General features: G+C 32.9%; 1 protein-coding gene across 1 annotated transcript; it reads left to right on the top strand.

Annotated features, from left to right (window-relative positions):
* The first annotated feature begins 16,586 nt into the window (after positions 1 to 16,586).
* On the top strand, positions 16,587 to 17,174 carry LOC130818549 (uncharacterized). Its single transcript, XM_057684715.1, has one exon. The coding sequence runs from the start codon at positions 16,587 to 16,589 to the stop codon at positions 17,172 to 17,174; it is 588 nt and encodes a 195-aa protein (XP_057540698.1).
* Positions 17,175 to 24,801: the final 7,627 nt, after the last annotated feature.

Consider the following 24,801-nt stretch of genomic DNA (forward strand, 5'->3'; position numbering starts at 1 on the left):
CCCACTTGGGAGTTGGGCCTGCGATATTAACCCATTCCTCTCCGCTCTGTTCCATTCAAAATCATAAACCCTAAAATTATTTCGTGGTTTCGCCTTCCTCAGTTCCTCATTCATTCCTCTTCAGTTTTCTCTATGCGCAGCGCCTTCCTCATTCCTCTTCTCTCAGTTCTCTGTGCGCCTTCCTCATTCCTCTTCTCTCAGTTCTCTGTGCGCCTTCCTCATTCCTCTTCTCTGTGCGCCTTCCACTTCGTCTTCGAGTGCTTCGAGTCTTCGACCTTCAGGCCTTCCTCTTCTCTGTTCTCATTCTTTTATTTTTATTGTCCGATTTTTCTGATTTTTTTTTGTTCGATTTTTTCTGATTTTAATGTTCATTGCTGTTAGTCCTGATACTGCTATTTTCATTGTTCTTAATGCTCGATTTTTTCGATTTTGTTTATGTTCCATTCCACCAAATCCTGTTACTGCTATGTATATTGAGTTCTTTATGTATTTTCCTTTGGAGTTTGCTTTTGTATTTCCAATTTGTTGTTCTTGGGAGTAATCATGTCAATTGATGTTGTTAAATTGATGATGAATCTGATGATGAATCAATTGATGATGTTGTTAAATCAATTGATGATGAATCTGAAATTGGGTTAAGTGATGATCCATGAAGATATCATTGCACAATGAGTCTGATTTGAGTTAAAATGTGAATAGAATATTTGGGTCAAATGGGTCAAATGACCTGAAATATATGGGTTTAATGACCTGAAAAAAAGCAAGGTTAAATGGGTCATTAGCAGGTTGACCCGACCTGCCACAGATCAGGTCGGGTTTCAATTTTTGACCCATTTAATTAAATGGGTCAGGTTCAGGTCAATGGTCTATTGACCCATTTATATATGACCCGAACCTGAAAATGACCCAACCCGACCTGTTTGACTCCCCTAATTTTGGTACTCTTCCTTATAGCTTCATAGTATTGTTCATGTGTTTTATGCCTTGGTAGTTGGAGCAATCTTGGAGATCACCTTTGTTTCGTAAAATGGGTATTGGAGTACTTCTCTAGTCATTGGGCATTTTGTTTGTCCTTCAATCTTGTAGAATAGATAGGTTAGCCAAGTTACACCAATATCTCTAAGAAACTCCATAACACAACGGGGCCCAACCGCACTCATTTTCTTCAAAGCCCTCTCCAAATTTGAATTTTGTATTCTTTGGAAAAGTTTGTAATTTTTTTTCCAAGAGAGTGATAGTGTGTCCCCTGCAACATTTCCTCCTTTGATCTTCTCTAGAAATAAAATATTCGAATTCTTATCCTTAATATAGTATACTACACAGAGGTCATTATTTTTTGCTTGTATCCTCTTTATCATCCTATAGATATTTTTTTTCTCCTTCTTTAGAATCTAGTTATTCAAATACCTCTTCAAAAGTCTTTAATTTTCACCTTACAAACAGCTACTTTTGCTTTGCTTTAATTTCCTTATGCTTGGCTAAGTTTTCCTCAATCCTGCATTTTTTCTTACGCAAGACAGCATGTTTTTTTTCTTTTTCTAGATCATTGCATTGACCTTCTCGTTCCACCATGATTATCCTTGTTAACCATGAATGTAGCCCTTGAATCTCCTAAAATCACCTTAGTTATTAGAGTGATATAATTTTTCATTTTTCATCGAGTATCCTCTACATCCGAGGTCATCTCTTAATCAATATTTTTAACAATTATCTTGGCAAAAGCTTTAGCATCAAATTATATTAATGTTCATTATTTCGATGGGGCCAAAGCTTTATAGCTTTTTGGTTTTAAATTATAAGGGGCTAAAGTAACATGGTTCATTAAATCATGTGCAATTCTTCTTTATGTGATGTTGCACATGACGTTAAGTACCAACAGTCAATTAGAAACATCTTCTTTATTAGTTTTATCATTAAAAGGGGTAACGTTTCATGCATCCGACCCTCCTAAACCCCACTCTAGGTAAGTGTCACTTAATGGAATTGAGGTAATGGAATGTTGTTGTGTCTACTTTGCTTTCATAACCTTTGGTTTCACTTACAAGTGCACATTTAGGACAAGGAGCTTGTGTTGGGTGTCTACACACTCTCCTGGAATAACCTTGCATATTCTGCAACTATCCCTATTATCCTTGTCAAAAAGTTAACAATTTGGGTTGCGTTTACTCAAGTTCTAAAAGTCACCAAGTAACTATGTCTCCTCTTTAACCACATGTTAGCAACCAACAAACCGTATTAGAGTGAAATTCAAAATGGGCCCTGCTTCTACATTTCTAGTACATAGCAAAAACCTGTATGGGCACTTTAGTACCCACTGCGACATACTTTTAGACGATGACCTAACAACCTTTGCCTACTATTCTAAACACACAAGCCTAATAGTGTAGTGTGTCATTAAGTTGGGTATAGATCTACCACGATGGATTTTTGGTTCATGATCGTGGGATGTGAGTAGGTTTTACCGTGCAAGCTATCACTAACCTACCAATAAAAGGTTTATGGTCATGGAATTTGATTACGCTTTACTAAGTTGGTTATCACTAATCTATTACTCACCCTCCTCCTTTATCCAAGCTCAGGACATGCGATAAGAAACACACACTCACAGGCAGAGTTCCAAAAAAATATATGAATTATAGACATTTAAATCAAGCCACATGTCTTTTTGTATTCAAGTTTGTCAATCTCACAAAAGTTTTGTATCATGTATCAACACTTTAATCTCCATTGAGGAGAACACCTTAAAAAACTTCGCTCAAATATTTCAATGAAGTACTCCTTACCACGACCCTTTTCAATGTAACTTCCACCAAAGTTACAAGACTAATTTTTTCCATCCATGACCTGAGAGCATGCTCTAGCCCACCAACGTTACAAGATTAACATTACAAACATACAAGTACTGATACTAATCATTAAAATGACGACAATCCCTTGACAGTTTCATACAAATTGTAACCACACTTCAGTTTTTGACATCACTCACCAAAAATCTCAAATGAAGAATAACAATTCAGGAGTTGTTCGGTGACATTGTCGTTTCTAGTTTTAAGGCTTTTCAAAACCAAAATTAAATAAAACTAGTTCAAATGTATCGTTTTAAAAAACGGCTTTTAGTCTTTCTTTACAATGTAAAAACAAAATAAGAGCAATTGCTTTATGACTGCAAATCCTTGGTGACTTGAGCCATAGGTTACAAAAATGGCTTCTCTTCTCATATGTGTCTGTTATCACTCATTAATTCTTACAATTATCATCTCTTAATCCATATCATTTTCACAATACATCAACTGCAATCTCTTGGTCGGCAAAACATCGATTAATACTATGTTTGGATGGAAGGAAAATAAGTCAATAGAAATGTGACAATAACTTCATTTGGATACCAAAATGGAAGAGGAGGGAAATGGAGGGAAGAGTAATGGAAAAAATATAACTCCTTTACATATTTTACTACACAAATCCTTTCAAAAATATAAAAAAATTCAAAAAAAAACATCAATCTTTATCCTTCCCCTTTCTCCTCCCTTCCTTTCCCTTTCCTTCCCTTCCCTTTTCTCCTATTCTAGGTAACTAGGACTAGAAAATTAATTCAATTGTTTTAAACAATAGTTTTAACTACCCAGCATAAGAGAAAATAGGAAAATTCAAACAGCTTCTATATTCAATTTCAGATTCTTAACCTCACCCAAATTTCAACATAAACAAAACCATAAGATAACCTTAAAAAAGTACAAGTAGTGAAATGTCCAATTCATAACAAATTTCTAATAGTTCTTTAGTTTTAAGATTGTAATTAGGGTAGGGATGACAGTTTTGAACACATGATATAATTTTGCCCAAAATAGACAATCTATCACTTACGCTACCAGTAATTTGCAATCATATATAATAATAATATTGAAAACGTTGTTTACTCTTAAATTATCCAAGTCCTTCAAACAAAACGTCCATAAGATTAAGACAATAAGAGATAAAGGATCATCATTGCGAATTTTCAAAGTACCAAACCATAAAGAGTGATTCCAAATGACTAAAAATATCATCTTTGTTAGCCATAAAGCTTAGTTCAAAACACACTTTCCCCAATATATGTCAGTATAATTGTAACAGTTTGTCCCCCTTATTTTGCTCCTCTAGAGATGGCATAAAGATTAAGAAACTGGGTTGTGTGGGTTAATTTCCTTTTGTGAGTTAATTAGTGAAATAAGAGTGAGAAAATAGAAAGTAAAGATGTGTTAATGTGGTGGGGACGTGTCAAAAATAGTAATAGGGCAAAGTTAGTGGGATGAACCAAAATAAAAGGTGGGTGATATCAAGGGAATAGACGAAGTATTTGTTAAGTCCTGCCTTTAAAAGACAATTCTTTTAGCTGAAAACCATCAAACTACCATAATTAATACCTCAGTCTGAAGTGACTCATAGACTTGTGAATTATACCCTTTACAATATACATCAAAAACATAACAAAATGTGGTTAACTACCAATACTTCATAGGTCAATGATTTAAAGAATAAAATAACAATTAAGGTACATCACCTCCGTAAGAGATATTGCCTCTCTTAGTTCCTCTTTTCAATAACCAAACCTCAACAAAGACTATTAGGTCACAAAAACTCAAAATCTAACATACATTAAAACAAAACAACTATGCTCCCTCAACACATTTTTGTTGGGGACTTTATCTTTTTTAATCTCATTCTCTATTTCTATTCCCTTTAAACAAACAAAAATTTAGACTTATTTTTATGACAAAGTTTCATTCCTTCCTCAAATCCCACCTGCCTAACACCCCCTGGCAGAATGGGCTTTCATTCCCATTAATTGCATAAAATGACCCGAGGTTAGTGCGATGAGAACACTGCTAGGTCTTCGCCATTGTCTACAGTCTATACCACTGCACCATCGTACTTCATTGTTCTCTCTCGACTCTCAATTGCAAGGTTAAGGCATTGATTCAACTACTGTTGGTTTGCTTCTTTTTTAATGACTGTTCCTTATTCTTTTGGTCAACATTGAATATTTAACTATTATACAGTTTTTCTGTGCTAGTAAATCTTCGTCTTTTATATTGTAGCATATTAGAATTAGATCGTTATAATGAAAAATGGTCGACAATGAAAGATTACGGCTAAAATTTTGTATAATTTGTACAATTATGTGGTTATCTGATATCTTGTATTTGAAATAGTTGGAATATTGCATAAAGTTTATGATTGTTAAAACTAACGCAAGAATAATTTTAGCAATGAAGTTTTCCTACATTGTAAAAAACTACTTAAAATAGTGCAATGTGATGACCATTAGGAATGATCTATGGTTCATGCAGCGGATGCTAATCTATTCTGATTAAGACCTTGATATTATTGTACCTAGAATTGGTGCTAACAAGAGTTGTAATAAGCAGATTTGCTTTTGATTAGTTTTGGAATTTGCTCAAATATGTCGTGAGATCCATTCCCTTGTCTCTGTTGTTTGTTGCTAACTAGCTCAGGAGTAAGATCTTCTCAAGAAGCTGATGGGGAAAGTAGTAGCATCTTTAAGAAATGAATACTTATAGCAACTCAGAGCACATGAAATGTGTTGTGGATATCAGCTTGTTATGATTTATGAAGTAGCCTGCTTGTAGTACGGGATATGTTTTGAGTTTGTGGATTGTTGTGTTGGAAGAATATATAGTTGTGATTTTTGTTGAAAGTATACAAACGTGTGTTGCTGTATACATATGTGCAGTATAATCGTACATACTGACTCATTTTGGGGCACGCAAGTGTAGTGTGTAAGCTAAGCTTTGTGAATTGGCATCCATTTTACTTATGTTTTAGGATTTGAGGTTTCTAACTTCTGAGAATCAGTTTCATGTTGCCAATGTGGTCTATCCTTTTTTGTGTATTATAATTTGTGATAAAGGCATTTGTAGGGATCTTAGAATTTCTTTGTTGACATGAGAGTTGTTTGATGTATGCTTCATTTCATAGAAAAATTTGAAAATTAAAGAAACTGAGCAGGCCAGCTCCAGGTTTTGTTAAAAACTTTTTTTTTTTTTTTTTTATCAAATATCAGACTTTCATCAAGATTTTAACTTCAAAATATTAAACATAAATATCAGCATTCAACTTCAAAACATTAAACTTAAATATCAGAATTCAATCAAGATTACCAGCAATAGGAGTTCACTTTCATCAATCACCTTGCAAACTAATACAGACTTCCTTTTTTTGCATAATTTATATATCAATATTCAATATATCATCCATTCAAATAGATTCAATGGCAAAATCCAAAAAAAGAAGAAAATCTAACTAATGAAGAATATACAGACTTGCGAAGATATTGACTTGAGAACATACAGACTTGAGAAAATCTAACTAAGAAAATCCAACTTAAATTAAATAAGTACCAAAATGGCTAAATCTCTGTAAAAATGGCTAAAATGCGAAAATGGCTACATCATTGTGACAAAATCGAAAATGGCAAAAAAAAAATTAAATAAGTACCAAAAATCAGGTTTGTTTCGGATTAAGAAGATCTTGAGAAGAAGAAGAATGGTGATGAACTAAAAGAATGGTGATGAACTGAAAGAAACTTACCCAGTTAAAAACGGTGAAGAAGAAGAATGGCAGTGGTCTGGATTCTTGTCGACGTCTCAACGTGAATGGTGAAGAAGCAAGATGACGGCGTGAAGACTGAAGATTGAAGAAGATGACGTCTCACCGTCTGGAATGAATTTGAAGATGCAAGCAGGAAGCAGCAGCCAGCAAGAATGAATCAATGAAGACGGGATTTCAAAAGGCCCAAGGTCATTTAGCCAATTTAGGGTTTTGAAAAAAAAAAATAATAATAATAATACAAACCGGATACCGGGTACCCGGTTTCCCAAAATTTGCGATCTGTATCCGACCCGAATACCCGGTTTTAAAACCGGGTATCCGACCCGAATTATGCGAATTTAGTAAACCAGGTAATTTACTCAGTTTTAAAAATCGGATACAGGGTAATCCGGATCGGGTTTTTCAAACCGGATATTTTTGAACACCCTACTAATTTCTTCATTCACCTGGTCCATCAAAAGATGTTGTGTCGATTCAATTAGCATTAAAATAATAAATTGTTTCAGTTGGTTGCTTCATTAATTCATTTTTCCATTTGGTTGAAGAAGCTTTTATATTCAAATAACATTAAATTCAGTTAATGTTGCATTCACACATTCATTGACTGTTGTAATCATACATCCAATTCGTTGTTGCATTCATACATTCAATTCGGATACTGTTTGGTTGCAGGTTGAAATGAGGGTGTTTGATTTGCCTATTTCCATTGTTTCTTCGTTTTTGTATCTATTGTTCTGTTGCCTGTTGTGCTTCAATTCAGTTTGGCATTGGATTGGATTGGATTGGATTGCATTATTTTTTATACTGTTGTAATTACTCCTACATTGTTAATCTGGAATAATCATTTTGTTGCAGTCAACTTAATAATTTGATTCATGGCATTATTTTTTAGACTGTTGTGTTGTTTAGTTGGATCAGTCGTTTGGCCCTTCCAAACATCAGCTATCATTTCAAAATATTTAATTTTATTTTCATCGCTTGGGTTTTGCATTCAATTCGGATGGTGTTTGGTTGCTATTTGGATTGATGTTGTTTTGAATTGCCTATTTTATACTGATTTCTTCATTCACCTGCTCCTTCAATTATACGCGGATAAGTCTGTGGGTTCGGTTTAGTATCGATTGGATTTGATTCTATTGTTTTTTTTTATATTGTTGTGATTCCAATCTTCGATTAGAGGCACTAATTTATTTTTTAAATTTATTTTTTATGATTTTTTTCTTGGCATTAAATTCGGATTATTCATGTTGTTGCGTCAGTTTCTTCATTTGAATAATTGCATTAATTTTTACGCTATTGTGTTTTTTGTTTTTAATTTATTTTACTTCGTCTACTATTTTTTTTTATTATGAAGATTTGGTTGCATCGTAATAACTTCGGATTCATACGTAAGGTGGCTTCTGTTATGATTAGTATTGTAATACCCCATAATGTTTAAGAATTATTATGTTGAATCTTATTTTATATTTAACATTATATATATAAAAAAAATAAATAATGTACATTTAGTTTGAACCGAGTAAGTTTTGTGAATAGTTTAAGTATTGAAACTAAATAAATAAAGAAAGCTTGGATTCTATAAAATTAATTGTAAGGAGGAAATAGATAGTTTTATGTTAAAAGGAAGAAGAAAAATAAAATATAATAATAATAATAATAATAATGTATTAAAAAAACGAATTGAAATATTACGTATGAAATAAGACACCAAGCAAAACCAATTTCATCCACCTCATATGTTAACTTATCAGATTATGGAGGAATGCCAAAACTCCAAACCATCTTCATACATCCTACACAAAACCAAAGAAGCAATCTATTAGTAGTCTTCTTTTACCTCATTATTCTCATTCATCTTGCTTTCTCTTTTCTTCATCTCCTAACCATAAATACTTGTTCAATCAAGAAAGGAAAGATAAGGAGTTAGGGTTTCAATTCGGTTTGGGAATTATGACTTATTTAGATGGTGATTTCTCAAGCTCTATTAAGTTCTAATCTCCCTTAATTATGGGTAAGCTCAATTCTCCCATTAATTTTAGTTTTTATCAATTTAAAGAAATTAGGGTTTATGTGATGAAATCAATTTGGGCCTTTTGTTTTCAAGGTTTTGTGAATGATTTAGTTGTAATGGAGAATTAGCTATGTGTTTATTGGTAATCTAGATTATTAACTTTCTAAGTTTTTATCTTGAATTATGACGCTGAAGAAGATTTTCGTATTAAAATCTGTCAGTTTTGAAAATTGCATTTTAACCCGTTTCTGGCCATTTTCAGCAAAAACGCTATTTCACAAAAGTTGTTCGTATCGAAATTTTACCCAAGATAAGCTCAAGAAACACATGATTTGGATCTGTCAAGGGGACGTTATGGTCATTTTAAGGTACACTCTCACCAAAATGAATTTAATTGAGCTTAAATTGAATTTTGTGATGAATAGTTAATTACTTTACACTCTAAGAATTAAAAGAATTATAACTTTAAAGAATTAAAGATTAATAGTGTTGTGATAGAATTGTGATGAGATTATTTTAGTAAGTTTGTAGTTTTCTTGTCTTGAAATTAGAATGAATGAAATTGTTGATAGGTCTTCAAATTTCATGAAACACACACAAATAGGGGTGTTCAAAACCGGATACCGGGTCGACCCGCTTCCGAAAAACCGGGTACCCGGTTTTCCGGATAGTTAAAATTCTGTTCCGGATCCGAATCCGGGTACCCGGTTTAAACCAGGTCGGAAACTGGATACCCGGTTTTGTAATTTTTTTTTCCTTATTTCTTTTAACATTTTTTTTAATATATAATTCAAATAATATTAAAATACTTGACTTAATTAGTCATACACTATTAAAATACAAGCATTAGTTATTTGAAATACAACCATAATTCCATAAACTAAAAGCAAGCGATTAAAATTTTTAAGTTGAAACTTCAAGCTCCATTAATCATCTTCACCGACGTCAAGAGTTTCATCGATTATGACCTCCGGATGCTTCAAAGTTAATGCATTACCTTCCTCATAAATATTAAAGGAACAATCGAACAATATAAGGTTAAAGAATAAATACTTTTACTCTTAAATATTAAATAATCAATTGAAAAATAATTAAAAATTTATGCTAACCTTCCTCCATCTCTTCAAATGCAAGCAAACTCTCCTCTATTGCTAAAGGAGTTTTAGAAATACGAAGCCAATCTTGTGCGCAAATAAGGGCTTCGACCATCTTTGGAGTCAATGATGTTCGAAAATCATCAAGAATATGACCACCAATACTGAAAGCCGATTCAGAAGCAACGGTAGAAATAGGTATAGTGAGCACATCTTTAGCCATCTTTTGAAGAATGGGATACCTTTTTGTTTGATCTTTCCACCATAGTAAAATATCAAAGTTAGAATCATGAGGTTCACATGCATCTTTTAAATACCTATCCAACTCACTTTTGTTTAGATTGGTTAATGAACAACCTGTCTCCATTTGATATCTTGAATTCATTAGTTCAATAAGGTTCACTTTCCCCACTCCTTGAGTCCCATTTTGAGTAAAAATGGTAGAGGTTGAAGAGGTGGAAGTGGAGGAAGTAGCTCCACTTGTCTTTGGTGGAGGCGTAGAATAAGAATAAGAATCAAACAAGTTTTGAAAAACCATTTTAATCTTTAGTAACAAGGGAGTAGCTTTTGTGGCATCATATGAAGCACGCACCATCCAATCAACATAATTCCACTTATGCCTAGGGTCAAGGAGAACATCTACAAACACTAAAATATTGATATTATCGATGTTTCTATAATATTTGTCATATTTTGCCATCATATTGGTAGCCATTTTCCTCATACCCTCATCATCGACACTCATGTTGTTGGCAAGCAATAATCTAGTCCAAAAATCTCATGTGCATAAGAGTTGCAAGTTACATAACGAGAAGCAGAAAATCTCAAAGTTGCATCATAAAAAACACTCAAAAAATGTAAGAAAGTAGACACTTTCTTCCAATCCTCTTCAGTAGGAGCACCACCAAACTTCCTAAGTAACTTAACTAAAGCAGAATCTTTCATGCATAAAGAAGCAAATGACTTTTTAAATTTGATAGCAGATTCAAGCATTAGGTAAGTTGAATTCCATGTAGTTTCAATATCCAAAACAACAAGGCTTTTGCTCTCCTCTTTCTCCTCTTTTATGCATTCTTTAAACTTGTTAAGCCTAGCAGGAGAAGACCTTACATACTTCACAAGAACGCGAACTTTCAAAACAGACAAATCAACTTCATTCAAACCATCTTTCACAATCAAATTCAAAATATGTGACGCACATCTCATATGTAGGTATTGACCCTCCAACAAACCAGTATCCCAAATGTTAAGTCTTTTCTTAAGGTAATTGGCCGCTATGTCATTTGAACTTGCATTGTCTACGGTCAATGTCATGATATTTTTCAAATTCCAATCAATCAAGCATTTTTCAACGGCTCTGCGAATGAGTATTCCCTTGTGACCAGTAATAGGACAAAAATTTATGATTTTCTTTTGCAAATTCCAGTTATCATCAATAAAATGTGAAGTCAAACACATATAACTTAAGTTTTGCCCTGATGTCCAAGTGTCTGTTGTTAGCAAATTCGTGACTTCAACTTTTGAAAAAACAATTTCAACTCATTTCTTTTTTCAATGAAAAGACTATAACAATCTCTAGTGGCAGTGCTACGAGAAGGAATCTTAAATAAAGGATTCAAAGCCCTACAATACTCACGAAATCCTTCACGTTCAACAAAAGCAAAAGGCAATTCATCCACAATAAGCATTGTAGCAAGTTTTTTCCTACACAAATCATAATCAAATTCCCACAATTTCGGAACACCAACACTATCAACACTACCATCCTCATTGACTCTTCTAGCAATATCAAATTCAATTTTCTTTTGCTTCATATCCAAATTTGGAGGATATTTTTTGCATCTTTTAATATGATTAGCCAAAGGAGTTGTTCCATTTTTGCTAGGACAACTAATAGAAGTTTTGCAATACTTACAATGAGCAATTGTTGAATCCAATTCATCAACTGTGTACTGATCCCACCATTTTGACCTATTACTCCTCGTACCAGTCGTTGCACGAGGTTGTTTTTTCTGTTTTTTAATTGGTGATCTTGTATCTTCATCCTCATCGAACAAGTGATTAACACTCTCTTCAAATTGAGTTCCTTCATTCGGTAGTGAATTTCCATTATCATCAAAAGACGACCCCATGTTCTATACAAGTTACCAATTCATAATCAGTTCATCGCTAGTTGTACAATACTACAATCAATTCACAATCAGTTCATCATTATTTCATCCAAGACCTTTCAGCTAACATAATCAGTAATCACAACTCACAACTTACATGAATCAATTTCAGTCAGTTCATTCATCAGTTCATCACAATTCAGTGATTCCTAATCAATTATTTTCTCCAAATGTAACGCGAAAAACAAAGGATTTGTAGAAGTAAACAATTCACAATCGGTTCATCATTAGTTGTACACAATCAATTCACAAACAACAGTTCATCAAATTAAATGGCTACCGAAAATAAGAATATCACAACAAAAATACAGAATATCAGAATAAATATCTCAATTTTGAACAAATGATAAAGAACTACCGAAAATCTAGATGGTGGAACCGGTGGGTAAGAATCCATGTAGATCTTCAATTCACTACTGAAAATGGCAGATTAAATCTGTGACAAAATCGAAAATGGCAAAAAAAAAATTAAATAAGTACTGAAGAGTGAAGATGTTCTGTGACAAAATCGTTTAATGCGAAAATGGTGATGAAGTAAGATAACGAAATTGAAAATGGCGAAAACCAAAATTAAATAGGTACTGAAGAAGAAGAAGAAGAACTGAAGAAGAAGATGGCAAAAAAATTGAAACGAACTTAACCAATTAAAGATGACGGCGTGAATGGTAAAGGAGGAAGAAGGCAAGCAGCAGCTAGCAAGCAGCAAGAATGAAGGAGGAAGAAGAAGGAATACTGAATACTGGAAGACTAGAATAGGCGGATGGTGAAGGAGGAAGAATGCAAGCAGCAAGAATAAAGGAGGAAGAACAAGGAATATCGAATGGCTTATACTGGAAGACTGGAATAGGAGGCGGCGCAAGGTAGAAGGAATCTGATTGATTAAGTCATTTAGGGTTTTCAATTTCATTTTTGACATTTAAAAAAAAAAAAAAATACTCAAACCGGATATCGGGTACTCGGTTTTCCAAAATTCGCGATCCGTATCCGACCCGAATACCCGGTTTTAAAACCGGGTACCCGACCCGAAATATCCGAATTTGGAAAACCGGGTAATTTACCCGGTTTTAAAAATCGAAAAGCGGGTTTTTCGGATCGGGTTTTCGAAATCGGATATTTTTTGAACACCCCTACACACACACACACACACACACACACACACACACACACATATATATATATATAAACTTTAGAGATCCATTAAGAAAGGGTTGAAAATGAGAAGGGTAAGAAGGACTCTACACCCTTGATTTCACTAAAATAAAAGAATTCTATGGTCACGATTGAGCTAAAAATTTTAGGGAAATACAAGGAACATCACATACTTAAAGAGGTTTAAGAACACAATAATTAATAAACTTTAGTAAATACTTTTTAAATAATTTCATCAAAAAATACTCAAATAAATATTTTGACAAGGAAAATATTTATAATAACCCCACATTCAAGGAGTTTAACAATATTTAAAGAAGATTACATAATGGTCACCAAGGGATAAGTTCCATAATTTAAATTCCTAGTTTTATTCTCTCTCTTATCTTTAAAGAGTTTCTACATGCTAACAACTCTAAATTTTATGAATCACTTTAAAAGTTAAATAATTACTACACATTTTTAACAAATCAAGATTAATACATATTTAAACTATAAAAGTTTTAAACCACATATTCAAAACCTTACGAAGCTTGATGCTTTCAATCCACATGACAAGATAATGTTTTCAAACTTCTACTATCAAGTCTTTAAATATCAAGAAATAAATTATTTTGAATAAACCTCTTTCAAAAAATCTCTTACCCTTAATGAGCAAACTTCAAACCATGTTAGATTATAAAATTTTTTTACTCAATAAATTAATTTATGAAAGAGACTACTAAGGACTAATAGATTTCTACATTTTCCACTTAACCACCAAATTATGTAGAATTTGATTTTCACAAGTCAAACCACTTTTTAGGCATTTAGTCATCTATATTGTACCTCAGTCCTCATGCACAATAATTTATCAACTCATGAAAATGGTACTTTAATCTATATAATTAGTTTTTTCAAAGAATATTGTGAATTTACCCAATTAGTAAATAATACAAATTACAACCCCCACTTACACAACATATAAGACATCTCATAAGTCAAAGTTCACTCATAAGTTATAAAAATCACACCACTTAGTCAATTTATAACTATCTTCCAATAACAACAATATTCTTAACAATCCACTAAAAATACGGAGTTTTGATACTTCTTAGGAGAAATCAATCAACATTTATGTCTCAAAATAATCATGCAATTTTAATGAGACTCTACTACTCATATTCATGATCTTATACATCATCAAAAGTTAAAGGAGCTAATTAAGAATTAACAAACCACCACTTTAAGGCTTGCAACTTACAACAACATACTACTACCCATTTAGATAATAAGATGACTTAAAAATTAGCAACTTTATTTGGTCATGAAATAATCCTCCTCATTAAAAATTTAAAACAAATTTTAACTCTTACACGATAAAAGCATGATTGAAATTTAATTCTAATTAGCCATAAAAAAACAGTTGCTATAATATAATCGTTATAAACTAGTTGTTATGAGCTAATTAACACTCATAATTATCTAATATTTAATTAATCATCAAAGAGGTCCATGTAATAAAACTCTCATAACCCTCATGATAGATGACCAAATAATTACCCTCTTAAAAGTAAATTTAACACCCATCATAAAATTAGTCATAATAATGATCATATAATAAAATTCCATTACTTCTTTCAAAATTCATGATCAAGTAGTAAATCATATTCAATTCAAAATGTTTCTAGTATGATCATGTTTTGACTAATTTAAATGACATCAAATGCCTACATATTAGTTAGAAAATTAAGAGGAATAATAATATACATAAGAGTACCATTTGACTAGTCCATCTTACTAGTAAAAGAGTTACTTTAAACACAAAAAAAATGACTATTTAATATGATTATAATAGTCATATACTAACATCATGTTAAAAAAACACGTAATCATATTACCAAAAATTGTGTATATGGCAACTTTTGTTTGTGGAACACGAAGGCCAACTCATTTATGTTGTTTAACTAGGACCAAAATCTTGCAAGCTTATCGATTATTTTGAGGTTAGTGTTAAGTCTTTTGATCCCTATCTTGATCTTTTATTTTACCTAATGCGAATCATTTTGTAGGCTGTGGAAGGAGTGTTCTTAGATTGTTCGTTGTGGTAGCCCTATTGTGTCAAAAGGTTGTTGTAGTACTCTTTTTATGGTACTGATTGATTTGATTCTAGGTTGTTTTCTGAATTGTTGCGTGTTTCGCTGCTGCTGTGCTGGTCAAGAGACTGATTGCTGGCTGAGTTTTACCTGCTGGTTGTGATGCTCTTGTGTGGCAGCCTTAATATGTCGGAACAGTTGTCATGATGCTACTGCATGGAGGACGTTGCATTGGGCTTCAAAGCTACTGTGGTGGCTGCTGTCGCGTGGATATCCAGGGCCTAACCACCCATCACATCGCTCACCAGCACCACTGCTCACTTTTGCACAGAAACCCTTGGTATTTTACTATTTCTTTCTTTATTTTTTTCCTGATCACTAATAATGCTTATATTTACCAACTTAACGAGGTGCTTGAATACATTGCTTTTTGGTAGTTCTTACATTGAATTATGACGCAGGTTCAGAAATATATGGCAAAGTATTGTTACATGGGACACTTCTTGTGACCATTGTTGAGGCTACTAAACTGTTTTCATCAAGTATGTATCCTGAATCTGAAAATTTTCATCAATGGACTTATTAGTGCTAATTTCTTCTATTAAGCTATGAAATGATGATAATTAGTTAATATCTTGGCACTAATGTAAGTTAAAATCTCCACATAATTTGAACCAAATTAAAGTGTCCAACCAGTGTTTAAGAATTAAGGGAATCAAGGATGTAATATAGATACTTGATGATTGTTGATGTAAAGGGAAGAGTTCAAACAATAAAGCACACTGCAACATATTAATAGCAGGTAGTTAAAGACCAACGATTAATTTTGGAAAGTTCTTATAACAGCAGCACATTCAAGATTATGCATTTGATTTTTTGGCGGTTAATGAAATGCTTTAGTTTTAATCATTAGATCTTTGATTTTCTTTTTTGATTGGCTTTAATGATGATACACAGGCTATCAGTACAAATAATTATTGATTTGGACCAAATTAAATGGGTCTTTAAAAATGGTGACCAAATGCCTACCAGAAGATACTGGTCGCCAAATCATGGAATTTTGCGACTAGGGCAGTTGCCAACAAATTCCCACATTTTAAGTGGAAATTGGTCCGCAACAAATTCGCCATATTTTAAGGAGAAATATAATTGGAATATTGTTGCCACTGTTGAGATATAGTGTGAAAGGTAATTAATGAATATAGTGTGAAAGGTAATTAATGAATATAGTGTGAAAGGTAATTAATGAATATAGTGTGAAAGGTAATTAATGAATTTACCCTAATGTGAATGCATTCAATGTAATTGTGGATGAATTTGCCTATAAATATGGAAGCTCACCATTGTAAAAACTACACCAATGAGTAAAAACATCTCTATCTTCTAACTTTTACTCATTCTACTTTCTTCTTATCTCTCTAAGTTTTAACACGTTATCGGTATTAGATCTACCCTTAATCATCAAGAAGCAAATATGGCAGAAATTACCAAAAGGCTATTCAACATATTAGATTTAACTGGACAAAAATTCTTAGAATGGAAAGAAGATGCCATCATGAACTTAGAAGCTCAAGAACTTGAACATACTGTATTGGAAGTAAAAGAAAAGGATCCAATAGATAAAACTCAAGCTACCAAAATAAAGGTAGCTACAAATCAAAAAAAGGCCAAAGCCTTAGTCCTCTTGAGGCATCATATTCATGATAGCCTTAAATCTGAATATTTATTTATAAAAGATCCCAAAACATTATGGGACTCTCTTGTTGAAAGATTTGATCACCACAAAAGGGTGCTTCTTCCACAAGCTAGCCATGAGTGGAAGAATTTAAGATTTTCTGATTTTAAGACTCTCAGTGAGTACAATACAACATTATACCGAATTGCATCAATGTTGAAATATTGTGCGCACCCGGTGACTGATGCAGAATTGATTGAACTCACATTATCTACTTTTCATCCATCAAACATTATTCTGAAACAATATAGAGAAAGAAATTTCAAAAGATATTCAGATTTGAGTGTAGTACTCTCATTGGCTGAACAGCACAATGATCTCGTCTAGAAAAATCATAATATGAGACCTATTGGATCTCAAGCTATCCGTGAGACACACTCTACTAAAACACATGTGCCTGAAGCACATGTTGTTGAAAATAAAGGCCGTGGAAATTATAATAACCGTGGTAGAGGACGCGGAAATTTCCGAGGAAGAGGACGAGGACGAGGTTGTGGAAATTTTTATGGACATGGTGGAAAGTTTCAAGGATCCTGTAGAGGCCATTTTCCCCAAAATTATCAAAATGATCATTACAATAATAATTCTCGAAGGGGAAAACAAGTTGGCTATCATAATAGAAATAGCCATCAAGAAGAAAAAGAAAGTATTTGTTACAAATGTGGTTTGACAGGGCATTGGTCACGTACATGTCGTACTGCCAAACATTTGGTTGAGCTGTATCTAGCCTCCCAAAAGAATAAAGGAAAAGGTGTGGAAGCAAACTTTAATAAAGCAAGCACCTCAATGCCCAATGTCGATCCTTATAATAAAGCAACCACGTCGATGCCTAATCTTGATCTTTCAGACTTCTATTTTGATGGCGATGAAAATGATAAAGAATAAGAAGAAAATATTTGAATTTTTCTTAATAATGTTGTGGCACTTATTTAGTTATATTTCTTTTTATATGCAATCTCCTTTTATTTATGTATTGATATCACCTTATGTTAATGAAATTTTATTTTAACTATCTATTTATTTAATATGAAGATATGGATCAGTTTGAAAATGGAATCAAATATCAATGCCTCCTAGATAGTGGAACAACTCACACTATACTAAAGCACAAAGAATATTTTTCTGAGTTGAAGATGGTGAAAGCAGATGTCACCACAATCTCTGGAACCACTACACTAATAGAGGGATATGAAAAAGCTCAAATAATACTTCCTAATAGGACAAAGCTAGTAATTAATGATGCTTTATATTCGAGTAAATCTCGACGAAATCTCATAAGTTTGAAAGATGTACGCCAAAATGGTTATCATTTATAAACAATGATCGAAAATCATACTGAATATTTATGCATCACATCTGAAAAATGCAGCACGAAAAGCATTCATGAAAAATTACCAGCATACTCATCGGGATTATATCGCATTAATATAAAACCGGTTGAGATAAACATGGTGTCTAACCAGAAGTTAGATAATAAAGAAATGATAAACTTATGGCATGACCGATTGGGTCATCCTGGTGTGGGAATGATGCGAAAAATTATTGAAAATTCAATTGGGCATCCAATGAAGAAAATGAGAATTCCCCAACCAAATGAATTATCATGTTCTGCATGCTCACAAGGCAAATTGATAATCAAACCATCTTTAAATAAAATTGCTACTGAAACTCCTAAATTTCTAGAAAGAATTCATGGAGATATATGTGGGCCAATTAATTCTGCTTCTGGGCCATTTAGATATTTTATGGTATTGATTGATGCCTCAACACGATGGTCATATGTAAGTCTCCTACAAACTAGAAATGTAGCATTTGCGAAATTACTTGCTCAAATCATTCGATTGAGAAATCAATTTCCAGATTATACAATTAAGCGAATAAGGCTTGACAATGCCGGAGAATTTACATCTCAAACTTTTAATGATTATTGCACATCAATTGGAATTGACGTAGAACATCCAGTAGCTCATGTTCATACTCAAAATGGTCTGGCTGAATCATTGTTTAAAAGACTCCAATTAATAGCAAGACCATTATTAATGAGGTCGAAATTGCCATCATCTGCGTGGGGACATGCAATAATACATGCATCGTCATTGATAAGATTGAGACCAAGTGCTTATCATAAATATTCACCTCAACAATTAGTGCATGGTCGAGAACCAAATATATCACACTTAAAAATATTTGGATGTACAGTATATGTCCCTATTGCGCCACCCCAACATACAAAAATGAGTCCACAAAGAAGAATGGGAATTTATGTTGAATTTGAATGTCCATCAATTATCAAATATTTAGAACCAATGACCGGTGATTTATTTAATGCTAGATTTGCAGATTGTCATTTTAATGAGACAATATTCCCATCCTTAGGGGAGAGAAAGTGGACCCAAATAAGAAGGAAATAGATCTCACATGGAATGCAATGCATTTGAAAATATATGATCCAAAAACGAATGCTTCCGAACAAGAAGTTAGAAAAATTGTCCATAATCAATATATTGCAAACAGATTACTTGATGCATTTGTAGAAACAAAGCAAGTGACAAAATCATACATTCCTGCCGCAAATGTTCCGGCACGAATTGAAATTCCCACTGATGACAAAGCCACTGAAAATGAATCTATTGCACGCCGGAAGCGTGGAAGACCACTTGGTTCAAAGGATTTTAAACAAAGAAAATGCAAAAGGTTGAATGAAATGGCAAATGTTATCAATATTACTTCTTCAATGAATTGTAAAGAAACAAGTCTTGGAGATAATGATGAAAATCTCAGAGAAGAAGAAAATAATAATATCAAAGATAACAATGAAATTTATTAGCTAATAATACAAGACCTGATATTGCTTTCGCTGTTAATTTATTAGCTAGATATAGTAATTCACCAACACAGAGACATTGGAGCGGAATAAAACATTTGTTACGCTACCTTCGAGGAACTAAAGATCTTGGACTATTTTATAGATCAAAGCAAGATGCTACACTTGTTGGATATGCAGATGCTGGATACTTATTAGATCCCCATAAAGCTAAATCACAAAATGGATATGTATTCACATATGGAGGTGCCGCAAAATCTTGGAGATCCACGAAACAAACACTGACAGCTACATCATCAAACCACGCAGAATTAATCGCCCTTTATGACAAGCACTTGGTCTCAATCTTATCAATGACGATGCATGTATTATTTCATGTCCCCACGCAGATGATGGCAATTTCGACCTCATTAATAATGGTCTTGCTATTAATTGGAGTCTTTTAATCAATGATTCAGCCAGACCATTTTGAGTATGAACATGAGCTACTGGATGTTCTACGTCAATTCCAATTGATGTGCAATAATCATTAAAAGTTTGAGATGTAAATTCTCCGGCATTGTCAAGCCTTATTCACTTAATTGTATAATCTGGAAATTGATTTCTCAATCGAATGATTTGAGCAAGTAATTTCGCAAATGCCACGTTTCTAGTTTGTAGGAGACTTACATGTGACCATCGTGTTGAGGCATCAATCAATACCATAAAATATCTAAATGGCCCAGAAGCAGGATTAATTGGCCCACATATATCTCCATGAATTCTTTCTAGAAATTTAGGAGTTTCAGTAGCAATTTTATTTAAAGATGGTCTGATTATCAATTTGCCTTGTGAGCATGCAGAACATGATAATTCATTTGGTTGGGGAATTCTCATTTTCTTCATTGGATGCCCAATTGAATTTTCAATAATTTTTCGCATCATTCCCACACCAGGATGACCCAATCGGTCATGCCATAAATTTATCATTTCTTTATTATCTAACTTCTGCTTAGACACCATGTTTATCTCAACCGGTTTTATATTAATGCGGTATAATCCCGATGAGTATGCTGGTAATTTTTCATGAATGCTTTTCTTGCCGCATTTTTCAGATGTGATGCATAAATATTCAGTATGATTTTCGGTCATTGTTTCTAAATGATAACCATTATGGCGTACATCTTTGAAACTTATGAGATTTCGTCGAGATTTACTCGAATATAAAGCATCATTAATTACTAGCTTTGTCCCATTAGGAAGTATTATTTGAGCTTTTTCATATCTCTCTATTAGTGTAGTGATTCCAGAGATTGTGGTGACATCTGCTTTCACCATCTTCAACTCAGAAATATATTCTTTGTGCTTTAGGATAGTGTGAGTTGTTCCACTATCTAGGAGGCATTGATATTTGACTCCATTTTCAAACTGATTCATATCTTCATATTAAATAAATAGATAGTTAAAATAAAATTTCATTAACATAAGGTGATATTAATACATAAAAAAAAGGAGATTGCATATAAAAAGAAATATAACTAAATAAGTGCCACAACATTATTAAGAAAAAAATTCAAATATCTTCTTCGTATTCTTTATCATTTTCATCGCCATCTAAATAGAAGTCTGAAAGGTCAAGATTAGGCATCGACGTGGTTGCTTTATTATAAGGATCGACATTGGGCATTGAGGTGCTTGCTTCATTAAAGTTTGCTTCCACACCTTTTCCTTTTTTCTTTTGGGAGGCTAGATACAACTCAACCAAATGTTTGGCAGTACGACATGTACGTGACCAATGCCCTGTCATGCCACATTTGTAACAATTACTTTCTTTTCCTTCTTGATGGCTATTTCTATTGTGATAGCCAACTTGTTTTCCCCTTCGAGAATTATTATTGTAATGATAATTTTGGGGAAAATGGCCTCTACCGGATCTTTGAAACTTTCTACCATGTCCATAAAAATTTCCAGGACCTCGTCCTCGTCCTCTACCACGGTTATTATAATTTCCACGGCCTTTATTTTCAACAGCATGTGCTTCAGGCACATGTGTTTTAGTAGAGTGTGTCTCACGGATAACTTGAGATCCAATAGGTCTCATATTATGATTTTTCCAGACGAGATCATTGTGCTGTTCAGCCAATGAGAGTACTACACTCAAATCTGAATATCTTTTGAAATTTCTTTCTCTATTTGTTGTTGCAGAATAATGTTTGATGGATGAAAAATAGATAATGTGAGTTCAATCATTTCTGCATCAGTCACCGAGTGCTCACAATATTTCAACATTGATGCAATTCGGTATAATGTTGAATTGTACTCACTGAGAGTCTTAAAATCAGAAAATCTTAAATTCTTCCACTCATGGCTAGCTTGTGGAAGAAGCACCCTTTTGTGGTGATCAAATCTTTCAACAAGAGAGTCCCATAATGTTTTGGGATCTTTTATAAATAAATATTCAGATTTAAGGCTATCATGAATATGATGCCTCAAGAGGACTAAGGCTTTGGCCTTTTCTTGATTTGTAGCTACCTTTATTTTGGTAGCTTGAGTTCCATCTATTGGATCCTTTTCTTTTACTTCCAATACAGTATGTTCAAGTCCTTGAGCTTCTAAGTTCATGATGGCATCTTCTTTCCATTTTAAGAATTTTTTTCCAGTTAAGTCTAATATGTTGAATAGCCTTTTGGTAATTTCTGCCATACTTGCTACATAATATATAATTGTTTTGTAAGTATATAACAATGCAATAATTCTTATATTTTCATAATAATAAACCATTAGAAAAATTATGATGTTTTAATTTCATAATCTTCTCCCCCTTGGTTTATTGTTATGAATTTGTTGTAGATAATAAATTTAGGAATAAATCAAGAACAAGAGGAATAATAATAATAATAATAACAAGGAGAAGAACGAAAAAAAAATCAAAGATAATAAATGCTAAAGAGGGTAAAAGAAATAACATTTACATAATATATTAGTATAATTTATCATACAAAATGCACTAACAAACAAAAGAAAATATGACAAAGAAAATCATGTGCATTTTGTTTCTTCTTCTTCAAAATAAATTATTTCTTCATAATTATTATAATTCCTAATGCTACAAGAAGGACCACCAAACCCATAATTAAGGAGATATATAATTTGAGTTTGGCAAAATTTTCTTCAAATCTAAAAGTATGGGAAGAGGAAGAAGATGGATTATTTTTGTAATGGTGGTACATTGTCGGTGGAAGGAAGAAGGAGAAGGAGGGTTTTTGATGTAAAGAGTAAAGTTGAAAGGATAAGGAGTGTGTGGTAAAAAAAAAATTGGCTAATCCTATTTTATAGAGGGTTATACCAAATTGTACAATATACCGTATTGTTATGTATACTTAAAAGAAATACTTAAAGTAAAAGGTAAAAAATGCACATGGATATAAATGCAAATACTGCAAATAAAAAAATGCACATATAAATATACGAGAATAAAAAAATAATGCTAACCGTCCATTTAGGCGGTAAAAGAAAAATAATTAACCAGCCATATAGGCGGTTTAAAGAATAACAAAAGAAATAAATAATACTAACCGTCCATTTAGGCGGTAAAAGAAAAACAATTAACCAGCCATATAGGCGGTTTAAAGAATAACAAAAGAAATAAATAATACTAACCGTCCATTTAGGCGGTAAAAAAGAAAAATGTTAACCAGCCATATAGGCGGTATAAAATAAAATAATAACAAAAGCAATAAAGTGTCCTTGTCATCCGTAAATGTGACGTATTGTCCAATAAATTATTTTATGGGTCATTTAAATTTATCTTGCAACGTTTAGTACTTGTTTCTCCCTCATCATCTTTGGTTCTTTTATTACTTGGTGAGGGTTTATTTTCAGTTGTTGTTGGGGCATTATTAGTTGGTTGTGTTGATGAATTATTTGTTGGTCGTATCGTGGAATATTAGTCGGTGGAACCGGTGGATTATTAGTTGGTCGTACATGTGAATTACGAGTTGGTGGTACTGGTGGACCATTAGTGTTATTGGGATTATTATGTCGGAGCTGATTTAAATCAGTCCTTGCTGGGTTTGTAGTGAAGGGTATGGAATTATGCTCAATTATAAAATATAAAAATGTGTTAGAAACACCTTGGATGGTGATGTTGACACCATTTGATTGTTGGTCCATTTGTGGGTACCGATGAAGAAAAATGCTTAATTAGGTTTTAAAAATATTACCTTCTTGATGATTAAGGGTAGAGCTCGTGCTGATAACGTGTTAAAACTTAGAGAAATAAGGAGGAAGTAGAATGAGTAAAAGTTAGAAGATAGAGATGTTTTTACTCATTGGGTGTAGTTTTTACAATGGTGAACTTTCATATTTATAGGCCATCCACAATTACATTGAATGCATTCACATTAGGGTAAATTCATTAATTACCTTTCACACTATATCTCAACACCAACAATTATAATGGCCCAAAAAAATAGCAAATAAAGTAGGAAACAACAATTCAGCCACAATTTGATTATTTAAAACCGTAATTTCAGCCATGAAGTTAACACAAAGCCAAAAATTAGTTTTCCGAAACCAAGTGCATGTGGGAAAACCCACTAAAACTCAATGGAAATTAATGAAGGAATTTTGCAACATTCCACTATTCACGTGCATTTGTTTTGGTTTTTAACATTCTTTTACCTTTTGGATATTAGTTATATCTATTGCCCTACTATTTTCATGGTAATTATTTAAATAAAATAATTATAAATTATTTTGTAGGTTTTTGTAATAGATAAATTTTTATTAAATGATAGAAGTTGGATGTAAAAAAGGCTTATTAACGATGCTTATAATATTCAGTTTATGCAAGGATTAGAATGTTTCTTGAAATTTGCAATTAGTAATAGTGAAGTAGTAGAAATTAGATGTCCTTGTATGAAATGCAAAAATCGTGTTTATAAACATCCGAATAAAGTTAAGGAACATTTGATGTGGAAGGGTTTTGTGGAGAATTATTACGATTTGAAATGTCATTGTAATGTATTACCTGGTGAAACTAGTAGTTCGACACACCATAATGAATTGCAGTTATTTTTAGCCGTGCAAAATAATCAAGACAACTCATATGTGCATATGTTGCATGATGCTGCTGCTAGTAGATTCCCG

This window comes from Amaranthus tricolor, chromosome 7 (assembly GCF_026212465.1).
Source record: "Amaranthus tricolor cultivar Red isolate AtriRed21 chromosome 7, ASM2621246v1, whole genome shotgun sequence".
Lineage (NCBI taxonomy): Eukaryota > Viridiplantae > Streptophyta > Magnoliopsida > Caryophyllales > Amaranthaceae > Amaranthus > Amaranthus tricolor.

Coding starts and splice junctions, on each gene's coding strand:
- LOC130818549 (XM_057684715.1), top strand. CDS start 16,587: ATGGCAGAAATTACCAAAAGGCTATTCAACATATTAGATTTAACTGGA.